General features: G+C 42.9%; 1 protein-coding gene across 8 annotated transcripts in view; it reads right to left on the reverse strand.

Annotated features, from left to right (window-relative positions):
- Window positions 1-25,942, reverse strand: part of GAB1 (GRB2 associated binding protein 1) — a 102,274-nt gene extending 76,332 nt beyond the window's left edge. For 3 of the 8 annotated variants that reach the window (XM_065836511.2, XM_065836512.2, XM_065836507.2), the window contains exon 1: window positions 25,143-25,936. In XM_065836511.2, the coding sequence (XP_065692583.1) occupies window positions 25,143-25,214 (72 nt within the window). In that variant the 5' untranslated portion in view covers window positions 25,215-25,936. Of the gene's footprint in view, window positions 1-25,142 lie in introns of all 8 variants that reach the window. The other 5 variants (XM_065836509.2, XM_065836510.2, XM_065836508.2 and 2 more) reach the window with 4 other exon arrangements.
- Window positions 25,943-26,388: the final 446 nt, after the last annotated feature.

A 26,388-nucleotide genomic window follows, 5' to 3' on the forward strand; every position in this document is an offset into this window, starting at 1 on the left:
AAACAGAACAGCATTTAAAGCCATCACAGGCTCAGTACTAGTTTTGCAGTGATCGAACCAAAATGAGCCATGCACAACTAATATCCACAGATGATGACTTGTCAGTAGCACGGCTTTCAGGTTGCCACTCCATCTCCTTCAGTTTCTCCACCTGGGAAAAGCTGAAAGGTCCATACCCAGCATTGCTGACACCTTTCATACACCAGTGCAGCTGTACCACCCGGTACACAAGGCACAAAGAGCCTTAACTCCATTCAGCCCATCCCTCTCCACCGCAGAAGTAGGGGAGACCAAGAACCCAGCACCTTTTCTATAACTTGCTTCAGTTTTCCCCCTGTAAGGTCACCATTTAACCCAGGGACACAGATACAGCCCTGAAAAAAAACAGCCCTGTTACCACCAGGTGCTGTGATCCACCAAGGAAGTGTTACTGAAATTCTCCAAGAGAGCAGATTCAGCCCAGCTGACAGTGACTGTAGGTCTGAATGACATATTAAAGAGCAATCAAGCTGATTACATTATGCATCAAAACATGGTTAAGTGGTACAGTTTTGCTGCAAAGAACATCTGATCTTCCCCAGAAGAAATAAGGTTTAATTGTCAAGATACAGGCAAGAAAAGAAAAAAACCCAAACAGCAATGGAAGAAGCAGTTTTTCTTCAGTCGTTTCTGGATTATAAGGCTTCCCATATCACATGAAAGCTTTATGGAAGCCAAGGGTGAATTTAGTGACCTTGCCTTAGGCAGATGGAAGAGACTGTAACATTACAAAGTTCTCCTGTTCCTTTTGGACATTTTGTTTGTTTTCTTAGGTACTAGTTATTCACACCACTCCCTTCTCACCAGGTGTAGGTTCACTTCTAAAGCTCCCAGTAAACCACCTCTCCTCTCAAGCACAGCCTTTCTGCTGTTGCAGGCCAGCTACTCCCCAAGTTTCTATATGCAGAGATGAAAATTAAAAAAAAAGCAAAATCTTCTGTCTGAAGAAGAAACATTCATCAAGTCAAGAGAGAAGGAACCCAGCAGAGATAAGCAACAGCAGAAAAAGAAGTCCGTCTGCAAAGAGGCAGCATATCTTGTTCTACAAAACCATTTTTCTTAAAATGTCATTCACAGAGACAGCAAAGAGCTCCATTGTGGATGTGCTACACTTCTGCCACAGACAAAAAAATACACACACATTCCACCATAGCAACCACAAGCGTTGGGTGGTGACCGCTTTGCTCCAGAAAAGGGAGGAGAAGCTTACGAAGAAAGGACACTGCCAGAACTTCACCTGTCTTTCCAAATGCAAAGGCTGCACTAGACCCAGACAACAAGTTTTTGAGCCCTAGTAAGTTCAACCTGATAGAGAAACATGTGCAGGAGATGCCAGCCAGCCACCAAGAAGATCTCATTAATTCCTCAGCAGCAGTGACAAAATCCACAACATGCAGCAGAGACCTTATACAGGTCCTGCTTAGCTAATTTGACAATATAGCATAGTGATTTCAAACAGGAGCTCTCCTGTTACTTTGAATTAAAGACTTTCCACCTCAAGTTTCCTCCAAGTTTTGGCTGCTTGACTAAGGGAGACAGTATTAGTTTAAGTCCAAACAGCTGCAAAGAGAGAAAGACATGTTACAAGTCTGTACACACTTCTGCATATCTTGGCATTAGTACTTTTAACTTGCTATGGCTTTTTCTTTGAAGGCCTAGGGAATCTTACAGAGTAATATCATGTGCTGGTTTGATTGAAAACCAGTTAATTTTCTTCATACAGTTAGAAACCTTTCTTTTTCATAGCTAGCAAAGTCATTGTTTGAATTCAGTTTGAGAACAAGAAAGAAAACACCAGGACAGAGTTAATGTTCTTAATTGCTCTGGTCTGAGAGCCAAGGACACCCCGAGTGCTCTGCCCACAGGTGTGAGGCACCAAGGAAGGAGAGACTGACTGACATCCAGACTGATCAGTAAGAGTATTCCATCCCATCAGCATCACGCTCCATATTTAAGCAGACTTGAGATCTTCCAGTCTCTCTCCCTTATCTTTGCTCTCAGAGACCTGCTCGGGGGAGTTCTGTTCAGGGCATTTGGTTTGGCCTTTGCCATCCTGCTGTTTTGCAGAGGCCTCTGGGCCTTTCTGCCTTTTTCACTCTTTTCTCTCTCCGGGATTGGCTTTGGGACCAGCTGCTCGGTGCAGACAGAGTTCACGAGGAATTACATCAAGTAACTTTTATCTTATATTCTGTCTTTTATATAGATGTACTAGTACTGTATTAGTATTTTGCTATTTTATTGAACTGTGTTTATCTCAATCCAAGTTGCCTCCTCCCTTTTGATTCTCTCTCCTATTTGGGAGGTGAGGAGGCAGAGAGGGAGCAGCTATCACAGTTAGATTGCTAGCTCGGGTTAAACCACGACATATTGTGAATGTTAGATTTATGCTTGAATTCAAGGAAGGATAAAGATGAATTAGAAATATAAAAAAATGCATTGCTGGACCACCACCAATTCTACCTGGGAACCTCACAAAGCTCCAGAACTGAACTTCTGAGGCGGCAGTGTTGTAGCCCAGGGGACAAGCAAAGTGGTCCCTGAGTGGCCTGCACCCATACATTAAACAGTACAACACCCACACAGCATTTGGACCAGTGAGCACCCACCGACCCACAGTCTACTTTTAGAACTTTTTTTTTGGCCTGTTTTTAACCCAAAAGGGTTTTGCTGATTCCTCTCATTAAAAATGATGCCACAAGACAACTCCCAAGACTAAGGGACTCTCTTGTAAGTACTGCAGATGGAACAATTAACACAAGACTTTTTTCTCCCAACATACTGTTATCAGTCTGTGGGTCGTATGCACAGCCTTGCACCACATCTGTGGAATAAAAAGCGAAAAAAGCGTAGTTTTCCAAGGAAAAAAGCTTATATCCCACAAACCTCTCTGCACACAGCCGAGGAGTGGACATCTCCTCTTTATACACAGCAAGAAAGAGGCTACCAAAGCAGCAGTTAAGCCAACCAGCATGCCAACAGGAAAGGTTTCACATTTCAGCATTGCAAAAAAACCCAAACAAACTCAACAAAAAAGGAAATTCTGCTTCCATGCATCAGTCCTGAGAAAGAACATCCACTAATGAAGGCTTCTGAGTCAAGTAATAACTTCAACAGAAAAGTTCTTCCAAGTCAGTTTTTGAGTTATTCAGTTAAAAGTCTTTGCATTTTCTATCATGATCCAACTAATGAAATTCCTTCCAAAACTCCACCCTCCCCTCCATGCCAAAAGTTCACAAATTTGAAATTCTAGCCCCATCCTGGATTAACAATTCACAGCGCTGTCACCAAGTCATATTTCGCAACCAGCCTTTCATGTACTTGTAGCAAGAACATCTATAAAATCCTAAACTGCCAAGACCTGCTCTGGTGCCACCAACTCCACTTGCTCCCACCCTTATTGGAGGCTCCAGCACAGCCTGAAGGCAGAGATGCAGGAAAGGGCATCTCTGCCAGGAGCTCGGGTCTGTTTCAGCTACGGCTGCTGAGGTATCTATCGATTTCAATTGAAAGATTCATAACATGTCAGTAACTCTAAAGTGAAATCAATGAAGTTATTTGTTTCATTTCATTCTCCCCTCGTGAATTAAGGGAAAGGAACAATTGCTTTCAACTATTAATCAGACATTGGTCCACCAGTGTCCTACTGCAAGACACTGCTGGTCACGTAGCATTTGGTGTATACATTGACGATAATAATTGAAGAAATCTTCCAGAGCATAGCACTCTGAGTTACAAAAAAAACACACAGTTTGTTCTATGAGTGTGCTAGTATCTATATATTCTTAAATACTTTTAGTTTTATTACTGTAGACAGTTATTTCTGAGAAAGTTTGTCAATAGCAAAATTGATTTCTGAACATGAGGAGAGAAAGCTGTAGACAATCTGAAATGTAAGGACTAATAAAGAGCATTTGGTTTTAGGACTACTAATAACTTTTAATAGGACAGTATGAAAGTCAAAGATGAAAAATTTTAAATGGCAAAGCTATCTGGAAGCAAAGCTCTTAGGAAACAACATGACAAAGGAAGTATATTTATAGGTCTGCAAACAGGAGGGGGGAAATCACTGAAGCAGCTGCATGATTCTTGCACAGCAGACAAAAAAAAACCCTACCACCACAACTATCAAAAAAGGAGGAAAAGGCACACAGGGAAGAAAGCAGTTTAAAACAAACACTGCAGAACTTAACTTATTCCTGTTTCAGGTTATTATGAAAGTGGTCCGTTGTTGTTGTTGTCTGGGTGGGTGCACGTTTGTTTTCTTTGTTTTGTTTTTTAACTTGAAAACCAGTGCGCTTTTTTTCTCCTACCTGATCCACTTTTCTTAAGTGCCTTTCCCAGTTTTCATAATTAAACCCATTAAATAAATAATTATGCAGCTATGACGCATGTTGCTATGGCGAGGATTGCGATAGCAAAGATTCAAGCTTTTATGACTTCACTACAAGGTCACACAGAAGGCTGCAAACAAGAAAAATACGTGGTGAAAAAGGTTGACTTCCATTAACATCAACTGCGAGGAGAGACGCTCAGATGAGTCCGTGTCTGCACTCTGGAGAGTGGTCTGAAGCACGAGTGTTTCATTTTTCACTCCAGCCTCTGCAACAAGTCACAGGAGGAAGGGAATGTGACTATCTCATCCTTCTGGTTTGGTCTGACAGGCACGTCAGCGCTATCCTCAAACAGCGCGCGAGGCCCCAGGGCCACGTACATTTGTTTGCACACTAACCCAGCTGAACGCTCTTTTGCCTTTCAAAGCATCCATATAAAATACGACAGGGCTGTGATCTTTAAAGAGTGTGCATTCCTCGCCGGCTGCCTTTCAAGTGGCGTTCGAGGAAGATGAAACACTAAAGCCTGCCTTCCAGGAGGAACATCAGCATCTTCCGCACCCGCCATTCCCACCAGCAAAGCACGAGTCCAGTGCAGGTGAGGGACACGCACCAAGGTGCACAAGTCGGTGGCCTTGCCAGCACAAAGCGGGCTCTGGACAGTCGGCTGCAGTCGGTAGCTGTGTGGTGGTCTCTTCACAAGGTGGCACTCACCATGAGACAGGGCCTCACAGATCCCTTAGTTTGGGACAGAAGGAGAGGGGAGCAGCCTTCAGCCCTACACTAGGCAGAGTTTAGGGAAAAGAAAGCCTGCCCTCAGATTTCCAACCAAATGTGCTCCCAAAAAGGTCAAAAACCCCCTCAAATCAAGGTAGCTGGGGGCTGGCCAGCAGCTACTTGGAGCACGTTGCTGCTGGCCCAGCATCAGGCACTGGAGGGACATGTGGCACTGCGCCTCACAGAGACCCACAAACCCCACTTCCTAACGAAAAGCATCGCTAAGATAAAGCAAAGTGCCTAAACCTGTTACTATTTTTAACAGTAAATTCTTGCCCTAAAAAAAATATTTGCGTGGGGAGAGGAGGAAGACAGGAGGATTTACTGGGGTGTCAACTGAAAACTTCTAATCAAATATATACATGTTTTTGAAGGCAAATAAACCACTTTGATGCTGCTCCGTGGTAAAGCCTGCAATTTAACATAGAGGACGAGGCAAACAGACTTTCACATAAAGAGAAGAGATGGGAGATTCAAAATTAGAGATGAAGAAAGCACACACTTGTACTGAACTTTCAAAACAAGTTATTCCAGTTTAACATTTTTCCTCCTGAACTGACGTAGCATAAATAAGAACCAATGAACTAATGAAATGCAAAGCTTATCCTGAAGCATGAAAGTATTATAATTGTGCTGTGCTTTGCTAATTTTAGAAGACCAAGAGGAATGACTATACTATACTAAGTGAAATGTAAATACACAAGGCCATCCAATCACCCATAGTGCACACGGGCCCACACTATTCGATTCTTCTCCGCATCATCTCCACTTAAGGCAGTAAGAGCAGCAAGGAATCCCTCTACTGCTTCCAGTTTGTCAGATAAACATATCTATGCTACTCCAGAGAAAAGTTTACCAGTCACAAAATCTCCTTTACTTCAAGACAAAAGTTCTGCCTGAAGCTTTCGCTGCCCGAGGCACACTGAAACGTCAGACAGTACAATGAAAAAGTGTGAAGTCCACTGGGCTAACGTCAGTGTGGTCTGGAGACTGTGGTTTCTTACATGACACTTAAAACAACTGAACTGAAAATGGAAATTTAAAAACAAATAACAAAAAAACCCCACCACAACAACACACCCCCACCCCCACCAAAAACCACACCACTACTGGGAAGTTCCAAACAAGGGAACATCTTCCCTCCTAGGCACTATTTCCAGATAAAAATCACTACAGGTCACGGCCTCTCCTGTTATAAAAGCCAGCGTTTTGCACAAACTTTTCTTCCAGTAACATAGATTAAGGAGGTCAGATAACTACATGGAAAAAAAAAATGAGATAGCTACCTTGTGGCTTCTATACATGAGTACCTGGTTAGTACCTCTGCTTTAAGTTGCCCTGAAAAAACTGGACAATCTATCCTAACCAAACCGTGACATGCACATTAGGAAGGCTATCAAAATAGAAAAAATAGGAAACACCAAGATGATGAAGCTGCATTTCCTTCCACCCTCTTGGAAGAATGGGGACACTAGAAGGGGAAAAAATAACCTGGAAATATTTTGTTCCAGTGGAGCTGTACTTTCAGTCTTATGAAAATGTTTTACTATTGTTTCATGTTAAAATATTTGGGGGTTTTACTATGACAGAAATAACAATAAAATATCAAAACATACAGTTTTCTACAAAGGTCCTTAAATCAATGGGTTATAATGAAATATTTCAGTTCACCTAGATAACATTTTTGATAGGACTGTTGTTGGAAACTATAACTTTCTCTGTTCTTTGAGAAACTTGAGGTTCTTACAGATGTGCAGATGTTACACGCTAATATCCAAAAGGGACAAGAAAAAGCAATTCTAAGCGTAAAAAGAACTTTTACAACAGACAAGATTCTACAGCTGATGCAGTTCTCATGAGAAAAACTGGCAAAAAAATATATTAACTGCAGAACTTTGTTCAAAACCAGACTTATTTCATGTTATTCTGTTTAACAGAAAACCGATCAGCTTACAGGAGCTCTGAGTAACTGATTTACTTGAAAAAATCTTTACTAAGTTTTGCTCAGTCCAAGAAAAAAAAAATTGTTAGCATTGAAAGTGTTACGCTGCATGACTATTACATTCTTTTCACACTAGATCTTCTCAGTAAGAGAGGTTGTTAAATGCCACCTCACATGATACAAATATCCATCAACACAAACATTTTCAATTCATTTCAGAACAAGTCCAAAGACCATTGATAAGAAAACCTTGAACTTCCATTTAGGAAGTCAAGTCCCTGCCCCCCATCTTGGATTTATTTTTTAAATACATAAGGATGCTTACAATATGTCTTGAGCATGTCTGATTTCCCACAATCTGCAAGAAAAAAAAGTGATATCATCATTATGAGGTGTGTCTCAAAAGCCTAGAGATTTCATATGCCATTAATGTGTCATACCACAGAGGCATATTTTGTCAAGGCTATGTAAGATATTACAGCACCTTCACTTAGCTCTGCAGACTTTAACCACACTCACCCAACAAGACAGGCGAGTTTGGCTTATACAATACGTAAACAAGCCTTAGAGCAAACACACAGCAGAACAAGTTGAAACATTGGTTACATTAGTTAAACCTCATTACACCTGAGTAGCCTCTTCATTTCCAGTTATTCCCATTAAGAACACTGCAGGTTAGCAAGATCAGAAAATAAGAAGCCACCACCTTCTCCATCCTCCCTGTTCCAGGAATACCTTGCACAGAGAGATGTGGCAGAACAGCTGCGAGAGCTCACGGACAGCTCTGGATTCCTTCCAGGTTCCCTCCACTTCCATACACAGACAGCTCTACCTTTTCCCCCCCCAAGCACCGTCACAGCAAAACTCGAACATTCAGGCTAATGAGTTTTCACTCCATCAGGAGCAGTCCTGCTACCGTGAACTACGTGCAGGAGCCTGGTGAGGTGGCTCATGCAATGACCTCCTCTTCCATCCCAACAGGCTCGGGTCACAGTACGGCATTTGCGACAGAGGTTGCCTCTTGTGCAGAGTAATTAACTCTGTTTTTCCACACATCATTGTCAGATCATTTTGAAAACCAGAAAGCGGTAGCCCCAGCAGTCATGTCACTGCTGTGAAGGTTATCTCCCAGCTCCAAGTTCCTTCAGAGTTGCCTGACACAGGCTGGGAGAAAAGGACCAGCCAGGGGCCGGGTCCTGGGAAGACAAGGCCGATGCTGAAGGAAGCACTTGAAGGCTTTTTACTCCGCTCAGATGAGGGAACACACATGAGCAGATTCTGCTGGCTTCAGGGTTTGGGGTTGTGTTGGTTTTGGTTTGTTTGTTTGTTGCTTTGTTGTTATTGCTGTTTTTACATATTGATTTTATTATTAGAGTAGTGAGATCATCAAACCAAAGAAAAATTGGCTTTGTAAGTTAAAGTTGCTTTCTTTTAGGAGCTGGCTTTCATATTTGTGTTTGCTTTTCTATCTCAGTGGAATTTGAATCATGTATGCTATTTGGGGCTTTACTGAAGGATGACCACAAAGCAACTCTGGAGCTGATACAGAAGACAGCAGCTTATCTTGGCAGCACTCCTAACAGAGCACAGATAATTCCCATGCTCTCCAGTCTGTATTCTGTCAGTTGTTCCTATGCACAAATTCAAGCCATTTCAGCCTTATGGACCTCCATATAGGCAAAGTTCTAGCTACAAAAGAATCTCTTGCTCTACCCAGATTAGACTAAAAAAAAAAGTGTAATTGCGTTTAAAGCCCGCTACATGCTTTCCAAGCAGAGATAGACAGTTTTTCAGGGTCAGCTGTCCTGAAGACATCATCCATAGTCCCTTCCCCCAGTAACCTACAATCTCAGAAAGATAGAAGAAGAAAAATCGGGAAAACAGTTATTTCTGTTATTTTGCTCTTTAAGGCGTTCATGTCCTTCAGCATCTTTGTGGAGGAGAAAGTTATAACTGTCATTTTTAAACTTGACAAATAATAACATGCCAAAAAATAACATGCCTAGAGTAACAAGTATATTCAATGCAAACATCCTCCTTGGCTAAAATCAAACCTTACTTTTCTAGACAGAGGAGCATTTCACAAAAATACATAAGTGAACAGAATAACCTGCAAACGTTTGCACATGTAATGAAGAAATTAGCCTTAATTAAGAACTGAATGAAAAAAATACTCAAGTTCTAATAGTTCAGAAAATAATTTAATCGGTTCACCCCAAACTTAGCATGGAGTTTAAAAACAAAGAGAGAAATCCGTTAGAACAGACAGGGAAAATAACGAGATTTAGGTCTCCATAAAGATACAGTGCAGTTATGAAAAGCTTTAAATACAAACTTCAAGTAGTCCAAAAGTCACAAATTATGAAGAAAATAATTAAAATAGTTGTTGCATTTAGAGATATGGAATATGGTCAGCAAGCCTGACCAAAAAAAAAGGCACCAACTATACTTTTTTCTGGAGGACGGGCTACCAATGTAAAGCGTACATAAAAAGAGCATGGGAAGTCATCCATGGACAGGTCAATGGCAAGAAGGAGAAACAAAGAGACTCCCAAGGGAAAGCAAGACCCCCCCCCCCAAAAAAAAAAGAAGCAAAAGACTGACACCTTTTAGTAGAGACATTAATCAAGTTACCAGATTAGCAGGATATAGTGTCACGAGGGTAAATACAAGAGCTCAAGCAAGGAATTATTGATTGTTTCTAAAGTGAATAAAGCTGAAAGGGGAAAAATCTGAAGAAAGAATGAACTACTGACACAAGTATCAGCTTGGAAAAGGTCCCCTGATCTCGGCAGGCATCCGCAACAGTCATGAGGAAAGACAGAACCAGGCAGAAGCCAAGGCTTCCCAAACAGGGAAATGTACCAGGAGATAGAGCCAACATCCTTCCCAGAAAACTGAATTTTGCTCCCGCCTCTCCCTTGCAGATGACCTTCTGGGCATAATGCAAGGCTTATTTATTTACCAAGGTTTTGCCTAAAGGATGCAGGGATGGGCATGAAGATTTTTCCTACGAGGAAGGCAAAGGGATTATCTTTTGTTGGCACATCACTAATTTCTAAGATGTTTAAGTTGTTTTAACTAATATACGCAACCCAAAAATTATGGTAAAAGCTGAAAAATATACATTGTGGTTTATTGTATCTAGGATATATACTTATTTGGACACTGAGATAAAGTTTTACTGTACTCAGGGGAAGTTCAACATGTTCCTTCAAATTATTTCATTAACAATACTTAATTTTTAATCTAGAACTGAAGCAAGTTTAAAGGACTTTCTCATTTTGTTTCTTTACGTTAAGATAATACAAAACCAACAGAGCTAGGGTTCAAGGAATGTGTCCTTGTTATCACATACAATAATCACCCAAAACAAACTTTCTGAATTATGCTACTGAAACCTTAAAGACAGGGTGTATTGAGAAGATCAGGTAGAACCCAATCATAGGTAAACCTGTGAAGTTACCCTTGTACATCAAAAGCTACAATCCGCAATTGCATCTGGGGACCTTTTTCCACAGTCAAGTAAGAAGGTGTCTGAATGGTACTTGGGCACAACTGCAGTTCACAGAAACTACATTCAATGGCCTCAAACAACTTGCTTCCATCCGTTTATTTTTACCCACACAAACAGTAGTTCACAGTAGTTTAGGGATCTTTAAAAAAAAAAAAGATTAATCAGTGTGTGATGCTGCACTTTTTCATGAAAATCCAAGATTAACACATTATGTCAACAACTTCTATTTTGAAAGGGTTCAGTTCTCCAAGGACATAACTGCTTTCCCCAAATGATGCAGACGTGTCTGCCGCTGTCTGGGGCAATTCAGAGACTTGTTATTCACTGCTCTGTTGATTTCAAAATCAGACTACCCCTTCAAAAAGCTGCAGAGACTATGACATCACATTTATGATAATTTATTGCACAATTACCGTGGCTACATCCTTGGATTTTATTTCGTGGGAAAGCACGTTTCCACTACAGTCTCAACCATTTTCTTGGCTTACGCCTGCTCTCAGACTTACAAGTTTTGGTACAAAGTCCAGCATGACTTTTTCATACCACTAAGAAGGTGTTTTATAGCAACTTCAGGACGTTTAGTTCAATTGCCTAAAGAAATATTTGCATTTTAAATTGAGACGTACAGGAATTTCACAAGCAACTCACAGAAGCACTGCGTAACTACTTGCAAAAAGTCACACAACCCTCCACCAGATTTGGCTTCAACGCTTCTTATGTGTTCTTAAAGAAACAAAAAGCCCAACATTCTTCGAGTAGGCAAGATTGTCATCTCCTTAAATGAATTACAGTAATGCAATCACTGAAATTCAGTGCAAGAGAATAAGCACCTCAAGTTCAAATGAAAAGATATGCACACCAATGTGAAATTTATTGACTAGAACTGATAAAAAATATTACCGTACAACATTAAAAGACAACTTAAAGTAACACAAAGGACTGAAAAAGTTGGTTTCATTATACTTTGGTCAGCGTTATCTTCATTCTAGACAGAAATACTTTATATTACAGGCTTAAATTAAAAGGCTTGTAATACTATAATTACAGGACCCAACCCTTACATTTTTGCTTCTGATTCAGCAAAACTTTCACCATACAATGTACAAAGGACACAAAAGTATTTTCTATGTTATTTAACATGGCATTTGTTTGAATATGTAGTAATCAGTCTCAAGAATTCCAAAATGCATGTAACGAACAGAAAAAATAAGAATATTTTCATATAGTTGTTTCCATATTCAGTTCCCGCACGGTATAGTGTTCTCAAGAAATAAGCTGCCATCATTTTAGACTAGAATGATAAACAAAATACCGTCACCTATCACACTTCTTTCTCCCCAATTCCCTAGCATCTTTCATTACCCAAATCACATGCCCAAGGAAATTACTTTCAAACCCCAAATAGAGAAAACTCATTTCAACCCCAGCCATCATTGTGGAAAGAAGTTATTTCATTACATGTAAGGAAACTCTGTAAGTGGGCAATGACGGCAGAACACGTGTCCAACTCATTCAAACCTTTTAGGATAAGCTATCAGGTCGAAAAAAATCTCTCAAACTTATCTGTCTGAGAAACTCCATCCTTTACTGACCAGATGAAAACAAACTGCACACAGGAAAACCCCATGACCTTGTGCATGTGCAACCTTGGCCAGGAGAAACTGGAACATGAGGCATTCCTATGGCATGTAACAGCAGGGCTCTTTTGCTTCAACTGTCTTTTCTGAAATGGGTATGAAACTAGGCTACAGTAGTATTCTATTGCCTCACTTTATCAGCACAACCTGCCAAAGTTTTTTTAAAAAAAAAAAAAAAAAAGTTAAAAAAAAGAAAAGAACAACAACAAAACAATCATTGGCATGGAGAATATGCTTCTCATGCTATATGAAATGCAGTCAAAAAAAATCAAGGAAAGTTGTAACTGCTGAAAAGAGGCTCTCTTTTACAAGAAAGGACAATTAAGAAGTCAGCGTAACATTCAGGGTGTTCTTACCTCATCTAGTCTGTCCTAAACAAATTTGACTTATTTTCACCCCCTTCTCAACTTAGTAGCAGGAATCAGAGAGGAAAGTGAGGATACACAGCTGGGCAGGAGGTACAAATGCGAAGTCACCAGAAGAAAGAGTGGACCTTTCCCCTGCATTTACCAAGTTACATGCATTTAACAGTTCCATGCGTAGTTGCACAGTAGGAGCTGTAGTGTTCAAGACACTGTGAGACTGGTCTATCATGATTCAAGATGAATTTTCCCCATGAAGGACAGAAACCAGCAGAGAGAGTGTGCATCAGGAGAGATGGGGGTCCTCATGGATGTTAGCTTCTGTCTTCTCTGCATCACACTGGAGTCACAGTCAATTTAAAACAACAACAACAACGACAACAAAAGCAAAAAGCAAAAAACAAAAAACACACAACTAAAACAAACAAAAAAAATAACCCACACAAAGGATTTTCAAAGCTTAGAAAAAATAGTAATAATAGGGAAAATGAGGATGACACTCTCATTATTTTGCATCTTTTACAAATATGGCCTAAGAGGTCCAGCAGGATGATGGAGGCAGATCATGTCTCCCAAAGTGCCTTGTGTTATCTTCTTGCCTTGTGGTGAAAGAATCCAAAAAATGAGCAAAGCCTCAGTGTTACACCAGACAGTGCTTATCAGAAGTGACTGATTAAATGGCAGAGCCTGCGTATCTCAGCAGCATCCATACATACAGTGTATGAGAGAGAGGAGAGGCAACACCACCGGCAGGAAGACTTGAGGCAACCTGGCTGCTACTGTTGTTAACTCCAGAAGCTCATCACTCACTGTTTATACTGTTTTTATCATCCGCTACCATTCACCTGCTTGTCCTGATTGGCCAAGTGGCTACAGCAGTTTAGGATATTGGAACGACCAGGAACTCCGCTGGCTACAGAAGCGTGCAGTAAGCAGCTTATCCCGCCCCTACACAAGTGAATTAGCTTCCCAAGCACATTGCCAGAGGCCCCCCCCCCCCTTCATTAATACACTTTCAACTTTGGAGAGGTGCCACGAGTAAAATGTTTGTTTACTGCAGGCAGGAAGAGCTACCTATGATTCAGATATTAGGAAGTGACAGGAAGGACTAAATTATGCGATTTAAAAGTAGGAAAATAAACAACAAAAAAAAATGGTTGCAATGAGAGGAAGGAGGAGGAGGAAAGGACATGAGACAGAAGTTTTGGATCTCTCTCACTTGTGCAGGGCTGAAGCCATCATAGCAGCAGGAGGCCCCCAGAGGATTTCTTCACCTTTTAACCCTCATCCTAGAGCCCCTGGCCAGGGACTTTCCTTCTTAGCACTGAGTAAGAAACATCTGTCCAGTTCAGTCTCCCAGTTGGAAAACGACAAATCACAGTCTTCCTTACTCCCTATCTTGTTTAAGCAGACCGAGATTTCAGAGAGGAGCACTCCATCCACCCTCCCTTCAAGCAACAGCTCCCAGAAGCAAAGGATCCCAAGGCGGACAGAAAAGCGGCTCATTTTCCGGCCAGCTAGGGGAGGCACGAACACACTTCAGCTCTGTTGGACAGAGCTGGTTGCAGAGACGGATAGGAAAACCTCTTCCCGTAAGCAGCAAGCGGGAGAAGCACCCCGATGGGAATAGTGCTGCCTTCCCAGCAGTTGCTGGAAGCAAATCGGGCATCTCAGTTGTGTTGCTTGCGATGTTGCACCTCCCCTACACCGTTGGTTTGGTCGATTCTCAGCAGCACATATCTAGTAACAATTTTAAGTTGCAGTTATGCAGACTCTTACTGCGATTTGACCATGTGCCCATTCCAAGACTAAAACAGTAAAATAAAATGTTTCAGTCACAGGCAGTTATGCCTGCACTGTAACGAAATGTCACCAAAGAAAAATCATCACATTTATGTAATGATGATGATGGTGCCTCACTTTTATAATCAGTAAAGATGTTTCTGCCACTCTCTCTATAAATCAGACAATAAATTTCTACCCTCTTTCCCCCTCCCCCATCCCTGGCCCTGGAGCTGCAGAGATGCACAGATAAACAGAGCTGTCAGGTCAAGGAAAAAGGCACAGGAGTGTGAATTAACTTAGCACTGAAGTACATACACACCATAGCAGAAAACTTTGTAGTTACTTGTCCTGGGACAAATTTACCCTGGGATGAAAACAGGGTTAAGTTTCCCAACTTACACTAATGAGACATTAGAATGCTACTCTTCATTTTATAACTTCCCCCTGCCCCATTTCTTCCTTCATCTCCCTAAAACTCAAAAAAAACCACAAAACAGCTTTTAACCCAGTAATGACTGACCCCTGAGTCCATATAAGTGATCTGTCTGCTGACAGACCTTCAGTAGTGAAGAGTAACTTGTTTATTTTTCATAGTGCTGACCAGCTTATGCAATCTGACTTCATTTGTGCACACAGACAACTGTATCAGATAGGTCATTACTAAGAGTGTGACATGACCTCAGCTTTGAGCTTTAAGGGCGTTATTTCACACTAAGTAACAAGTCATTAGACCGCAAAAGTTATCCACATAGCGTGACGCACATAATTTCAGCAATAATTGTGTAGAAACAGTAAATGGGAATGCATTAGAACACGCAAGATTCAGGAAGATACACTTATTGTTATACCTTATACCTACTCTTACACTTCTTAACATAATCTCACTTAGCAACGGGAAACGGTTTTTTAAACAAAAAGTTTATCTAATGCCACCATGAGAGCATCACCTACTGTAACATCTAATTGAAAGGAAGAAACATTTCTTTAATGAAGAGCACCACAAGATATCAAGGAATTATATAACAAGTTACATATTCAAAAGGGATAAGTTTTGTTCAGTTTGTAGCTTACATCTCAAATCAAATTCATAGAGATCACTGCATTCTAGAAAAGCAGAACTGTCAAGAGCCTGCCCCCAACACTTCCAGCATTTCAGCACAACTAGGAAAAGACCATATTGCAGAGGTCCAATCAAAGAACTGGTTACAACACAACGTTTTAAAAGTCTCTTCTTGTCACACTCCAGATCCCCAAGTGCTCACGCTTGCAGCTGCGGGGTTTACTAGAGAGAGTGCAGAGGAAGCCACAAAGCTGGTGAGGGGCCTGGAGCACAAGTCTGAGGAGCGGCTGAGGGAGCTGGGGCTGTTCAGCCTGGAGAAAAGGAGGCTGAGGGGAGACCTTATTGCTGTCTACAGCTACCTGAAAGGAGGTTGTAGCATGGAGGGTGTTGGTCTCTTCTCCCAAGTAGCAAGTGATAGGACAAAAGAAAATGGCCTCACGTTGTGCCAGGGGAGGTTTAGATTGGATATTAGGAAAAAAAATCTTCCTGGAAAGGGTTGTCAGACACTGGAACAGGCTGCCCAGGGAAGTGGTGAAACCACCATCCCTGGAGGAGTTTAAAAGGCATTTAGACGAGGGTCTCAGGTACATGGTTTAGTGCTAGAGTTAGGTTATGGTTGGACTCGATGATCCTGAGGGTCTCTTCCAACCAAGATGATTCTATGATTCTCTCCAAACCCATGGAATCTCCCACATCCCTGATGCAGGTGGTACACAGCAGAGCGCTCCACTGCTTCATCTGTCCTGGGACAAGCAAGTCTCTTCTGCTTCAAACTGCACTCCATACCCTCTCCTCCTGCACCTCCTACACCCATTTTTTAACTAAACTATGCAAGAACAAATAGCCAATTCACCTCAAGTCCATGAGTTACTCTGACATCCTCTCTCTTAGTAGTTTGTTGATAAAAAGAACACAATATCAATTCTCAAAATATCCATCACATAAATTATCCTCACCACCTCTTTCCTAATATGCTCCTGACGTTTCAGTATTTGCTGGGAAGGGGCACACTTATTACCATCAAACATGTTTTTAAGTATCACAAATATCTATATGCTTTTTTTTTTTTTTAAATCATCATAACTGTTTGCTAAATTCTGTATACGGATTTTTTACTTCATCCTCCTGTGCCCCTTTCCCATAAAAAACAGGTGCAGCTTGTCTATTACAGCTGACCCTGCTTAAGAATCTACACAGAAACACAAATCTCTGAAAGCTGTAAAAGAAACATGTATCAAGTGTGAATGGATACATATGTCTAGCACATTACATGATTCAGTGTGGTTATTCTTCATACAAAGGGAAAAATTAAAAACTGACACACTATTTTCAGAATTGCTTTTTTATAAATGGTTATCATCCCCTTTGAAAACTTAAAATTCAAAATCCATTTTTCCTCTGTTATCATGTGTATATTTACCCTTTAAATAACTCTCCCAAACAGACTGTAATTCTTGTGTGTTGATTGAATCAAAGGTCTATTTGAAGGCAAGGGTATTAACTGTGTTTGAACAGCTTCCTGTATTCTTATTCCATACCCCAAAACTAATCCCATGAACTCCTACTGTCAGCAATAAACACCTACAGAAGGTTTATGTTGTTTTTCATTCCCAAGCCCTAGACAACACAGAAAAAAAAAAAAACAACCCAAAGTCTCTCTATTTTTCACAGAATCACAGAATGTCAGGGATTGGAAGGGACCTCAAAAGATCACCTAGTCCAATCCCCCTGCCGGAGCAGGAACACCTACATGAGGTTACACAGGAATGTGTCCAGGTGGGTTTTGAATGTCTCCAGAGAAGGAAACTGCACAACCCCCCCAGGCAGCCTGCTCCAGTGCTCTGTCACCCTCACTGAGAAGTTTCTTCTCAAATTTAAGTGGAACCCCTTGTGTTCCAGTTTTTCTTTTTTAACTCTTCTGAGGCAGAAATACCGAAGCACCTGGCGGCCGCTGTAACCCCAGCAAGAAGGAGGAATGTGCTGGTCTGCACCGAAACCCACAGCGCTCATGGTGGGGTGGGGACAGACTTACCCCGGAGGAAGGCAGCAGATCTGCCACCGCCCTGCCCCAGGGCTGCCCGTGCTGCAAAGTGGGTGGAGAAGCAGATCCGAGCTTGTGCCAGCCACCATCGCCACCACGGGCTTATCTGCCCTCGTTTCCACCTACCAAGCAGCAGGACAACCAACACGTGAACTACCGGCCGGTTGGAAAACCCTCATGTGGAAGAGGCACAAAGAGACAAGGCTGCTTTTCTCCTGCTGGGGAAGGTCACCCCTGGGTGGCACAGGACAAAAATTACCTCCTTTTTACAAGTAGAGAAGGCAAAGCTCTCTTCTGGCTTCCTAGAAATTATCAGAGAAAAGCGGCAGCAAAGCTCCTGAAAAAGCCATCAGGTTTTCTGTGTGTTTTTAGTTTGGTTTGTGTTTTCTGCTGTTGTTTCTTTGTTTTATATTTTTAAATCATTCTGCAAATAAGTCACTATATAAAGTAAGAATGAGCAAACACTTTTTCATTTAATTCAGTTCTTGGTGTGGGGCCTAAACTCAGCAGTAACAAGCTGGTATACTAACTTGGCACCGTCTCCTAGCACAAGTGTCACCTCTTTTTAAAGGTATGTTTTTACACATACTTATTTGTATTATTACATACAGATATTATGTATAATAATACACAAGCCATATGGATGTAACTGCCTGACTTTTTTAATTACAAGTTATTATATCACCAGTTCCAAGAGAGACAACTATCAGGCTGTCATTTATGGCAAATAACTGCCATTTACCTGAAAAAAAGAGAAAAAAATGTGTCACCATAACCTCAGGGAGTTAAATCCTAAATGTGTCATTTTGGTGCATAAAATGCAATTAACTATATTCCTTCTCCTCAGTTAAAAAAAAAAATACTACATAAGATTTTTTTAAACTAAAAGCAAGGTGGCATGTTCCCAAAGGCCTCAAAAGTTAATCATGAGAAACAAAACTTTTATTAACAGCTGGAAGCAAGACCAAACACAGGCACAAAAAGGAGACTACACAACCTTTTATGGGAAGCCAGGTTGGTTTCCTTTAAAAAAAAAAATCAAAAATACAACTAGCATATTGTACCAAACAATATTTACAAAGCTAACACAATTTGTACAGCTATGAACATTTTTCCTAAAGTAAACAAGACAGAGTACATAAAAGTGAAACGAGGATAGCTTGATCAGGAATTTATAAAGCAGGAATAGAGAAAAAACAATGCTTCATTTTTGAGCTGGAGATGGCAGAATCCCACCCACACCCTCCCCCCTAAAAAAGGAAAATGTAGTATTGCATTAGAAATGCTTTCTTGTATAATGAAAAGCTGAATTCACATTAGTCCCTAAACCAGCAAATTATATTGGACTAACAATATTCACCTGCACACAAAACATACCTGCCTTGACAAGATTGTCCCTTTCTGTCTGATCTTCCCGCCTGCCTTGCTCAAGTAATTTGCATAAGTTCTGTCCCTCCTAATGAAATACTGCAATTAAATTACAACAGTTAAAATTGCTTCTATTGGCAATAAAATAATTAGTCACTGAAGCACAGAAAATTTTAAGGTCAATTTGAAAAAGTCTCAAGAGGACTATGACCTCAACACTACAACAGAAGTTGGGATGAAAAAAAAATAAGGAGGTATGTCTTTGCTTTATGTTTTCTTGCTCTATATTGAAACAGAACCTGCACCTCAAGTGTACTCTCCTTGATTTATGAAAATATTCCACCCAGAATAGTTCGCTGACATCTATTTTTAGACTAGAAAAAAGGTGACACCAAGACTAAACAAGTATGAGATACCCACGCCAAAGCTATCTACAATCCACAAAGTTACCTTCTCCCTTAAAATTACATTTTGAACCACTGATGTTCCTTTCACATTTTGCCAAGACCTTCGTCAAAGCCATGAGCCAATGAGAAATACAAGTGTTCTAAATGTCTGAAAGAGATTATAGTTGATTCTAATCATCTGATCCAAAAGTTATGTCAAAAAAAGGCTAAAGAAAAACAACAAAAAATCCGTGTCTCAGAAGCGTCCAAACCGTCATTCCAATATTTTTAAAATTAAAGGAGAGAGAAAAAGGTGCTGGAAAAATTCCTCTTCTCAATACATCCAACTCACATTTACTTCACACAGCTACCTCCCCTAGCACTTGGGTGTACGATTCACCAAAAGACACACAAAACAAGGTCATCTGCATACAACTGGAAGTTAAATTAATTTTATTTCATTATTTCCTCTGGTTAGTATATTTGTTGCTTATACTGACTAGTCAATGTTGCAGGACTTTGTGCATGTATCAAAGAGCAGCTACTATGCAGCATCAAGGAAGCTGGAGGCATTGATCTGTTTTTCCACTTCCTCACCGCTGCTGCCTCTTAGTTCTTCGTGGAGCTGTGATCCCCTGCAACTACCTGCACCAAATCTTACCAACACACCTACCAAAACATGAAAGCACTATGCTGCTGTAAATCCAATTCAGAATGAACTCCAACATTTACTAGACTCAGAATCTGACCATTCCCTCATCTATTATGGTCACGCATTAAGGGGTACTATTAAACAGCTGTTAAGAAAAGTTGTTCACATCAAGAAACATCTTTAGAATATCTGGCTTACTTCCGATGTCCAGCAGTTCACCTGCACTTCAAGAAGAATGGGACAATTTCTGTTACTCAAATCTCCAGCTTTCCTACCTACACCAAGAAACGCAGCATTCAAGCAGTTCAGGTACTGTCTGAACATCCAAGCTCGGAAACATTTGAATTAACAATGGAAATCACTGTGGTACACTACATGAAGATCAGAATAACTAGCGGAAGAGACTTATCTTACTTAGCACATGTTTTTGGACTTCTCAGTCTCTTTTACATACTGCCACCTGCTCTTACTCTCTGAAATGATCCCCTGGTAATTAACTCAGAGCATAGACCAGAGCTCAAGCACTGACAGTGCTGAAGCGCTGGCTGCAAAGTCAACACCAGCTGCTAATGTCCTGTCAAAGACAACAAACACTCGCACAATGAGTTCCATGCTCCGCAAGCAAGACTTACACCCAAAGAGCAAGCTGAGTAGATGGGCACATCCCCAATGTCACACCCGAGGTCATTTCAGCATCTTCAGTTGGCACACAAAACAACATCACTTCCTTCTATAATCAACAAAAGCATTGTGTTTATTCATGCTTTCTAATTGATGGTTTAGAGTTTACTAACACATGTTTAAAAATATCAGAAGTCAAAATACTGCTTCCTGCACAGTGCACAGCAGAAGGGAAGCTTCCTTCCAGAATGAAAGGTTTCTGCATGAACACCGATTCCTGCAAAGTGCTCAGCAGCTCCCGGAGAAGCACAAGCAAGTTCAGAATATTAAGTTGTCACATAACATTACTTGATTACCCTCATCTGTTTTCAGTTAATTTTAGTTAACCTGACCCAGCTCTACAGGGACAGCAACCAAGCTCACCTCGTTGTTTGGTTGTTTTTGGTTTTTTTTCTGTAAATCAACTGGCTGCTTAAATTTGCTCACTACGCTGATGCAAGATCACAAAAAGCTTTAATGCAAACAGGTACCTTCCAGAAAAAGGGCTTTTGTCAGGCATCACAGCTTTTACCAGATTACAACTATTCTGCTGAATAAAACATTTCTTAACACCATTACATAGCTTAGCACATTTAAGTATTACTCAAGACTGAAGAAGCACCTACGTGACTACTGCCAAACAAAACCACAGTAAGATATTCCACTTTATTCCTTTTGTACCTATGCCGTCTTAGCCTATAGTTCAAACATCAACAACTAGCTTAACAGTTTGGCACTTTTTTTAGTCACCGTCCACAACTGAGAACATTAGAATAAGACGATGCTTTGTGTAGCCTTGTCTGAATGATATCACTGCCCTTTACGTCCTGGGGAGATCAAGCCTATTTCTCATTTTTAAATAAATGCATAATCAACAGGAACAGTCAAAGTGTTCTTTCCCAATATAGCTTAAATGAGATGTTTTTAATTAAGCTTTACCTTTTATAAAATAAAATATATTTTACTGTCAGGAGGACACGTTAGAATACTGAGAATTATCATATTCTCACTTAAAAATCTAAGCTGCTACGACGAAGTTTAGCTTCAATTATGCCCAACTTGATTTAAAAACTACAAAAACACCAATCTGCTCTTCATATTAGTCAACTTTCTACAAACCCGTTGCATAAACCAATCATCAATGCAAAAAATCCTGATTTTAGGCGCATCCAGTTGTCACAGCGAGCACTACCCACTACCCAGATACAAGTGCAGTAGTTTCAGGAGAGAATTCAGAACACTGTTCCCATTCCCTCACGCTTTTCTCCATCACTTTACTAAGGACAGCTGTGTTTAAATATCTGGTGGTTTCTTAGCATAATGGCAGTAAAAAGTACTCTATGCTGCTACCACAAAGAATTGGCTATTTTAACTGGCACGTGCACAGCAGAACTGCAGTGTAGCAGAAAACCACAAAGCCAGGGTTTGCTATCACTTTTTAAAGGACAGAGGGGGAGAAAGGGACTTCAAAAATAAGTAGACCTGAGCAGAAAAACTACAGTAGTGGAGGGTGAGAGCAAAAAAGTTTGCAACAGAACAAGTGTAGAAATTAAAAAAAAAAAAAAGTATATATATATATATATATACATACATATAGCAGGTATCAGAAGCTGTGAAATTTAGTTCTCCATCCCTATGGACAAACAAGTTCTTTCATGTACTCATATAACCACTGTGCAGTATTTAGCCCCAGCTCCGTTCCTCTTCTTCTCTATTAAATCCACATCCTCAACTTGGACCCCTCAGCCAACACCAAAAGTTACTTGTATTTTCCCTAGAAATCTGCTGCTGGAAACAACCGGTCTATTCTAGCAAACAAACTGTTCTGAACACCAGCTCCAAGGGAACCAACAACAGGTGCCAATGGTTATCAGAAAGTTACTTCCATACCAAAAATGCATGAACCAGACCTGAAAACAGGACCCTTTTAAGGGGGAGAGGGGGCGAAGACACCCATGGCATTAAAACGTATATCCAAGGAAATCTGATTTTTCCACCTGCAGCACAGCATTGGTTGGGCGTTTATTTTCTTTCCTTTTTTTACCCTCAAAATGATTGCAAGCTAGCTTTAATACCCTGTCCAACTGTTTCAGACTAAAAATTGAAGTCTCTGCAAAACACATGTCTATGTACTAGCTTCAAAGCACTCCTTTTCACCCGCCCTAAGAACTGATACCAGATTTAACTGCAATTTCAGACTTTTTATCTTCCTTCCCAGATGGTAGCCTGGATTTGCCCCAACACTTGCCTGCAAAAACTAACAGGGCATGAAGTTACAATTTTCCATATATATATGTGAAAAGCACGCGTTGCAGAAAAGCAGTTTCCTACTGAAATCACTTTCCCATCTTTTTGTCTGGTGCAGCCCCTTGAAATGTCACCAGTATAAAATAGGGCTTTAAAAACACAGCTCTTCTGTGCCTCTGCGTGAGCACAGAATTACAGAGTGCATAAGCCAACATTTCAGTCGCTGCACTCAGTTCAAGTTCATTGCCTTAAGTACATCAACTTCTTGTTTGCTTGAAGATGCTGATCGTGATGTCAAGGTCACTTTTATGTCTTCGAAGTGAGCATGAGCCTTTAGCCTACAACTGATCAGGCACCACAGACAAGCAGGAGGAATTTTAAGGAGTCCTCCTTTAAACGTCTTCCTTCTCTTATGCAAGCATAAAATGTGCAAGATTTAAGATTATGACCTCATGGCCTACAGTGCACACATATGCTAACCCAAGTCATGCTTGTATCAGCTTGCCACACTATCACCCTGATACTCTACCTCCTCAAAAAGCAGTTCCCACTTGCAAAAGGAATTTTTAATGTTTTTTTAATGGGGAATGACCTGACCAAAGCTGTAGCCAGGGTTTTCACCTCAAAGGTTCTGATGTTATTCCAGTATAGAAGCAGAGCTATGAATATACTGAAAGGCCAGTTACATGGTAAAAAGTTAGCATATTTAGAGACTGATTTATGGTTTTGATTGAGGAGAGCAAACTCTTGCTTACAACTCCGTCCAGCATAACTGTGCATGATTTAGAGTTTAAGCAGGAAATTAACTCAAACTTTAAAAACATTAGTTCTGCTCTTAATTTCTACATATTGGTAAAGTGACATCCTCTGAATATACATATCCAGACAGTGGATCAGCCAAATATACTGCTCGTGTCCAACACAGCAGGGAAGCACAGCCCTGTCATGACCCACCAGGACATTCTCTCTGAAAGTCTGATCCTGTGTCCTTCACAAGAACAGGATTTTTGGCACTGGAGCCAGAGAATGGGCTATCCCAAATATATTTAATTTAAAAAGAGTCCCATATCACCAGCTTCCTGACATTTAAAAAAACCTGACCAGAGAAACGACAGTTCTCTGAGAAGCGATTTTTAATTGCTAACATATGAAAATAACATGGTCACATTAAGACACACGTTCACAGATTCTCAAACTAATCTGAAGGTTTAGCTGCTTACCAAAAAAAAAAAAAAAAAACAAACACACACACACCAAAAACTGATAACTCCAAATGCCTTTTCATTTAAATACCATCTAACTAGCTAAGTGTTTGGGTGTTTTGTTGTTGTTGCTTTTGTTTTTGGGGGTTTTTTTAAAGGCCCAACATGCTGTACCCGTTGCACAGACCCCACGAATCGAGCCGGGTGCCAACGGCAAGGGACTCTGCAGAGACGACTCCTGGCATCACCCACTGCTCCTACGTGACTTGACAGCGTCCCAGCCAGCACCGAGGAGCCCAGCGCCCAACAGCACCGCTGCTGCCCTGTCCCGAAATCTGCTCTCTCAGCAAACACGCTCCATTTTCCTGCGAACTCAGTGTCAGCTCCGCTACAGCCTCTGCTAAAACACTTACTTCTGAGCAACAGCAGGCTGGAGTTTAAGTAGAAAAAGGCACTTTTCTGGTCACTCCCTCCTCCACCCCTCCCTCCCTCTTTCCCGATGCAGAGGGCTCCAGTCCCAAGGGCACAGGCCCCCCGGCCCCAGCGGGAAGGGCTCCCGGGACATCGCCGACTCCCGGCCGTCCCCGGGCCAACAGCTCCGGCCGCTCCCCCACCAGAGCGGCTTTCGGGCCGCCGCACCGAGAGGAGTTACGGGGCGCCCCCCCTCCCCCCTTTCCTTCCATCAGGCACCAGCACCGGGACGGCAAGTGTTTACGTTTGAAAATACATATATACCGAGCCCCGGATCCAAAGGGAAGACGGAAAAACTCCGCCCCCCTCCCTCTCCCGACTCCCTTGGAACAGCGATAAAAGGCAGGGCAAAAACATCTGACCGCTCGGCGCCCCTTTTTTGAGGAAAAGAAAATAATAAAAGACATCTTTTAAAAAGGGAAGGAAAAAAAAAGAGAAAAGAAGGGGTAGCGGATCCCCGCGGGACGCGCCGGGCAGCAGTCCCGGCCGAAACCGGGAGGCGGCCAAGAGGGCGGCTCGTCCGCGGCCGCGGAGCCGCCGCTGGGCCCGGCCGAGAGGGACCGCGCGGGGAGGCCGGGCTGGGCGGGAGCGGGAAGCCTCGCGGAGAGAGAAGCGGGGAAGGGAGGGAGGGGGAGCGCGGACCGCAGGAGGGAGAAGGCACTCACGTAGCGTTTCAACTTCTTCTCCGGTGGGGACTTTCGGAGCCAGCCCGAGCAGACCACCTCCCCGCCGCTCATGGCTGGGCCGCCTGCCCGCCGGGGCAGCCCTTCTCCTCCTCCGGCGGCAGCAGCGGCGCCCGGCCGGGCCGAGCCGAGGGAGCCCCGAGACGCGGCTGCAGCACCGCGCCCGCTCCGGCCTCCCGGGGCTGCGGGGCGAGGGAAGGGGAGGGACGGGGGAGCGGTGTGTGTGTGTGTATGTCTCTCACGCACAACAACCGGCCGGAGCAGCCAGCGGGGCTGAGGCGGGAGGTTCCCCCTTCCTCCTCCTCCTCCTCGCCGCCGCCGAGTCACACGAACATCGGGAGAGACGACAGGGGCGGCCGCCGCCCCGCCGCAACTTCAGCTCCGGCGTCCCAGGGCAGGATCAGGATCCAGCCGCCGCCCCGCGTCAGTGGCGCCGCCCCCCGCGCCGCCAGGACCCTCCCGCCGGGGAAGGGCTGCGGGGGGCTTCCCCTCCCCTCGCCCCGCCGCCGGGCCGAGCTCAGAGCCGGCCGCCACGGCTGCCCGGGCTCGCTCCTTCCCCTTCCTCCTCCCCCTGCGCCGGGAGGAGGGGATCGGCCAGCGCTCCTGCCTCCTTCACCTCCGGGGGAAAAGACGCGGGGCGGCCGAGGCCGGGTTTCGCCGCGGGGCTGGGGCCGGGTCCCCTCCTTCACGGCTAGCGTGGGAGGGGTTTATCCCGGGATTCACGGCGTCCCCTTCGCCGACCCCTGACCACTTTTCACCACGGCGGCAGCAGCTCAGCTCCGCTCCGCGCCCCGTCCCGCCTGCTCCCGCCCCCAGCGGAGCAACCGCGGCGGCTCCCCTCGAAACTCCGCCGGAGCCTTTTCAAACAACAAGGGCCGGGAAGAGAGGGAGGGGACGGTGCCTCCCAGAGGGATCCTGGGAGCTGTAGTCGGCGGCCGGCGGGCCGCGGGGACTGCGGCGGCGCGGCCAGGAGGGGGACGCGGGGGATGGGCCCGGCGGTGGCCGGCGGAAGAGAAAAGGGGTGAGGGACAGACGCGACCCCCCGCCCGCACCCATACGGTGGCGGGTTTTGCCTTTGTTTTCGGTTCCGAAGGACGGGGCTGTGGAGCGCGTGGCGATTTGAATAACAAATATTAAAATCACGGCTGTAAACGCTGATTCTTTGAAAGGCACGGCTAAATTGTTGAGGTGGGAAAAAAAAAACAGCCCTATAAAAACTGTGTTAGAA

Source organism: Patagioenas fasciata, chromosome 4, assembly GCF_037038585.1.
Source record: "Patagioenas fasciata isolate bPatFas1 chromosome 4, bPatFas1.hap1, whole genome shotgun sequence".
NCBI classification, from domain to species: domain Eukaryota; kingdom Metazoa; phylum Chordata; class Aves; order Columbiformes; family Columbidae; genus Patagioenas; species Patagioenas fasciata.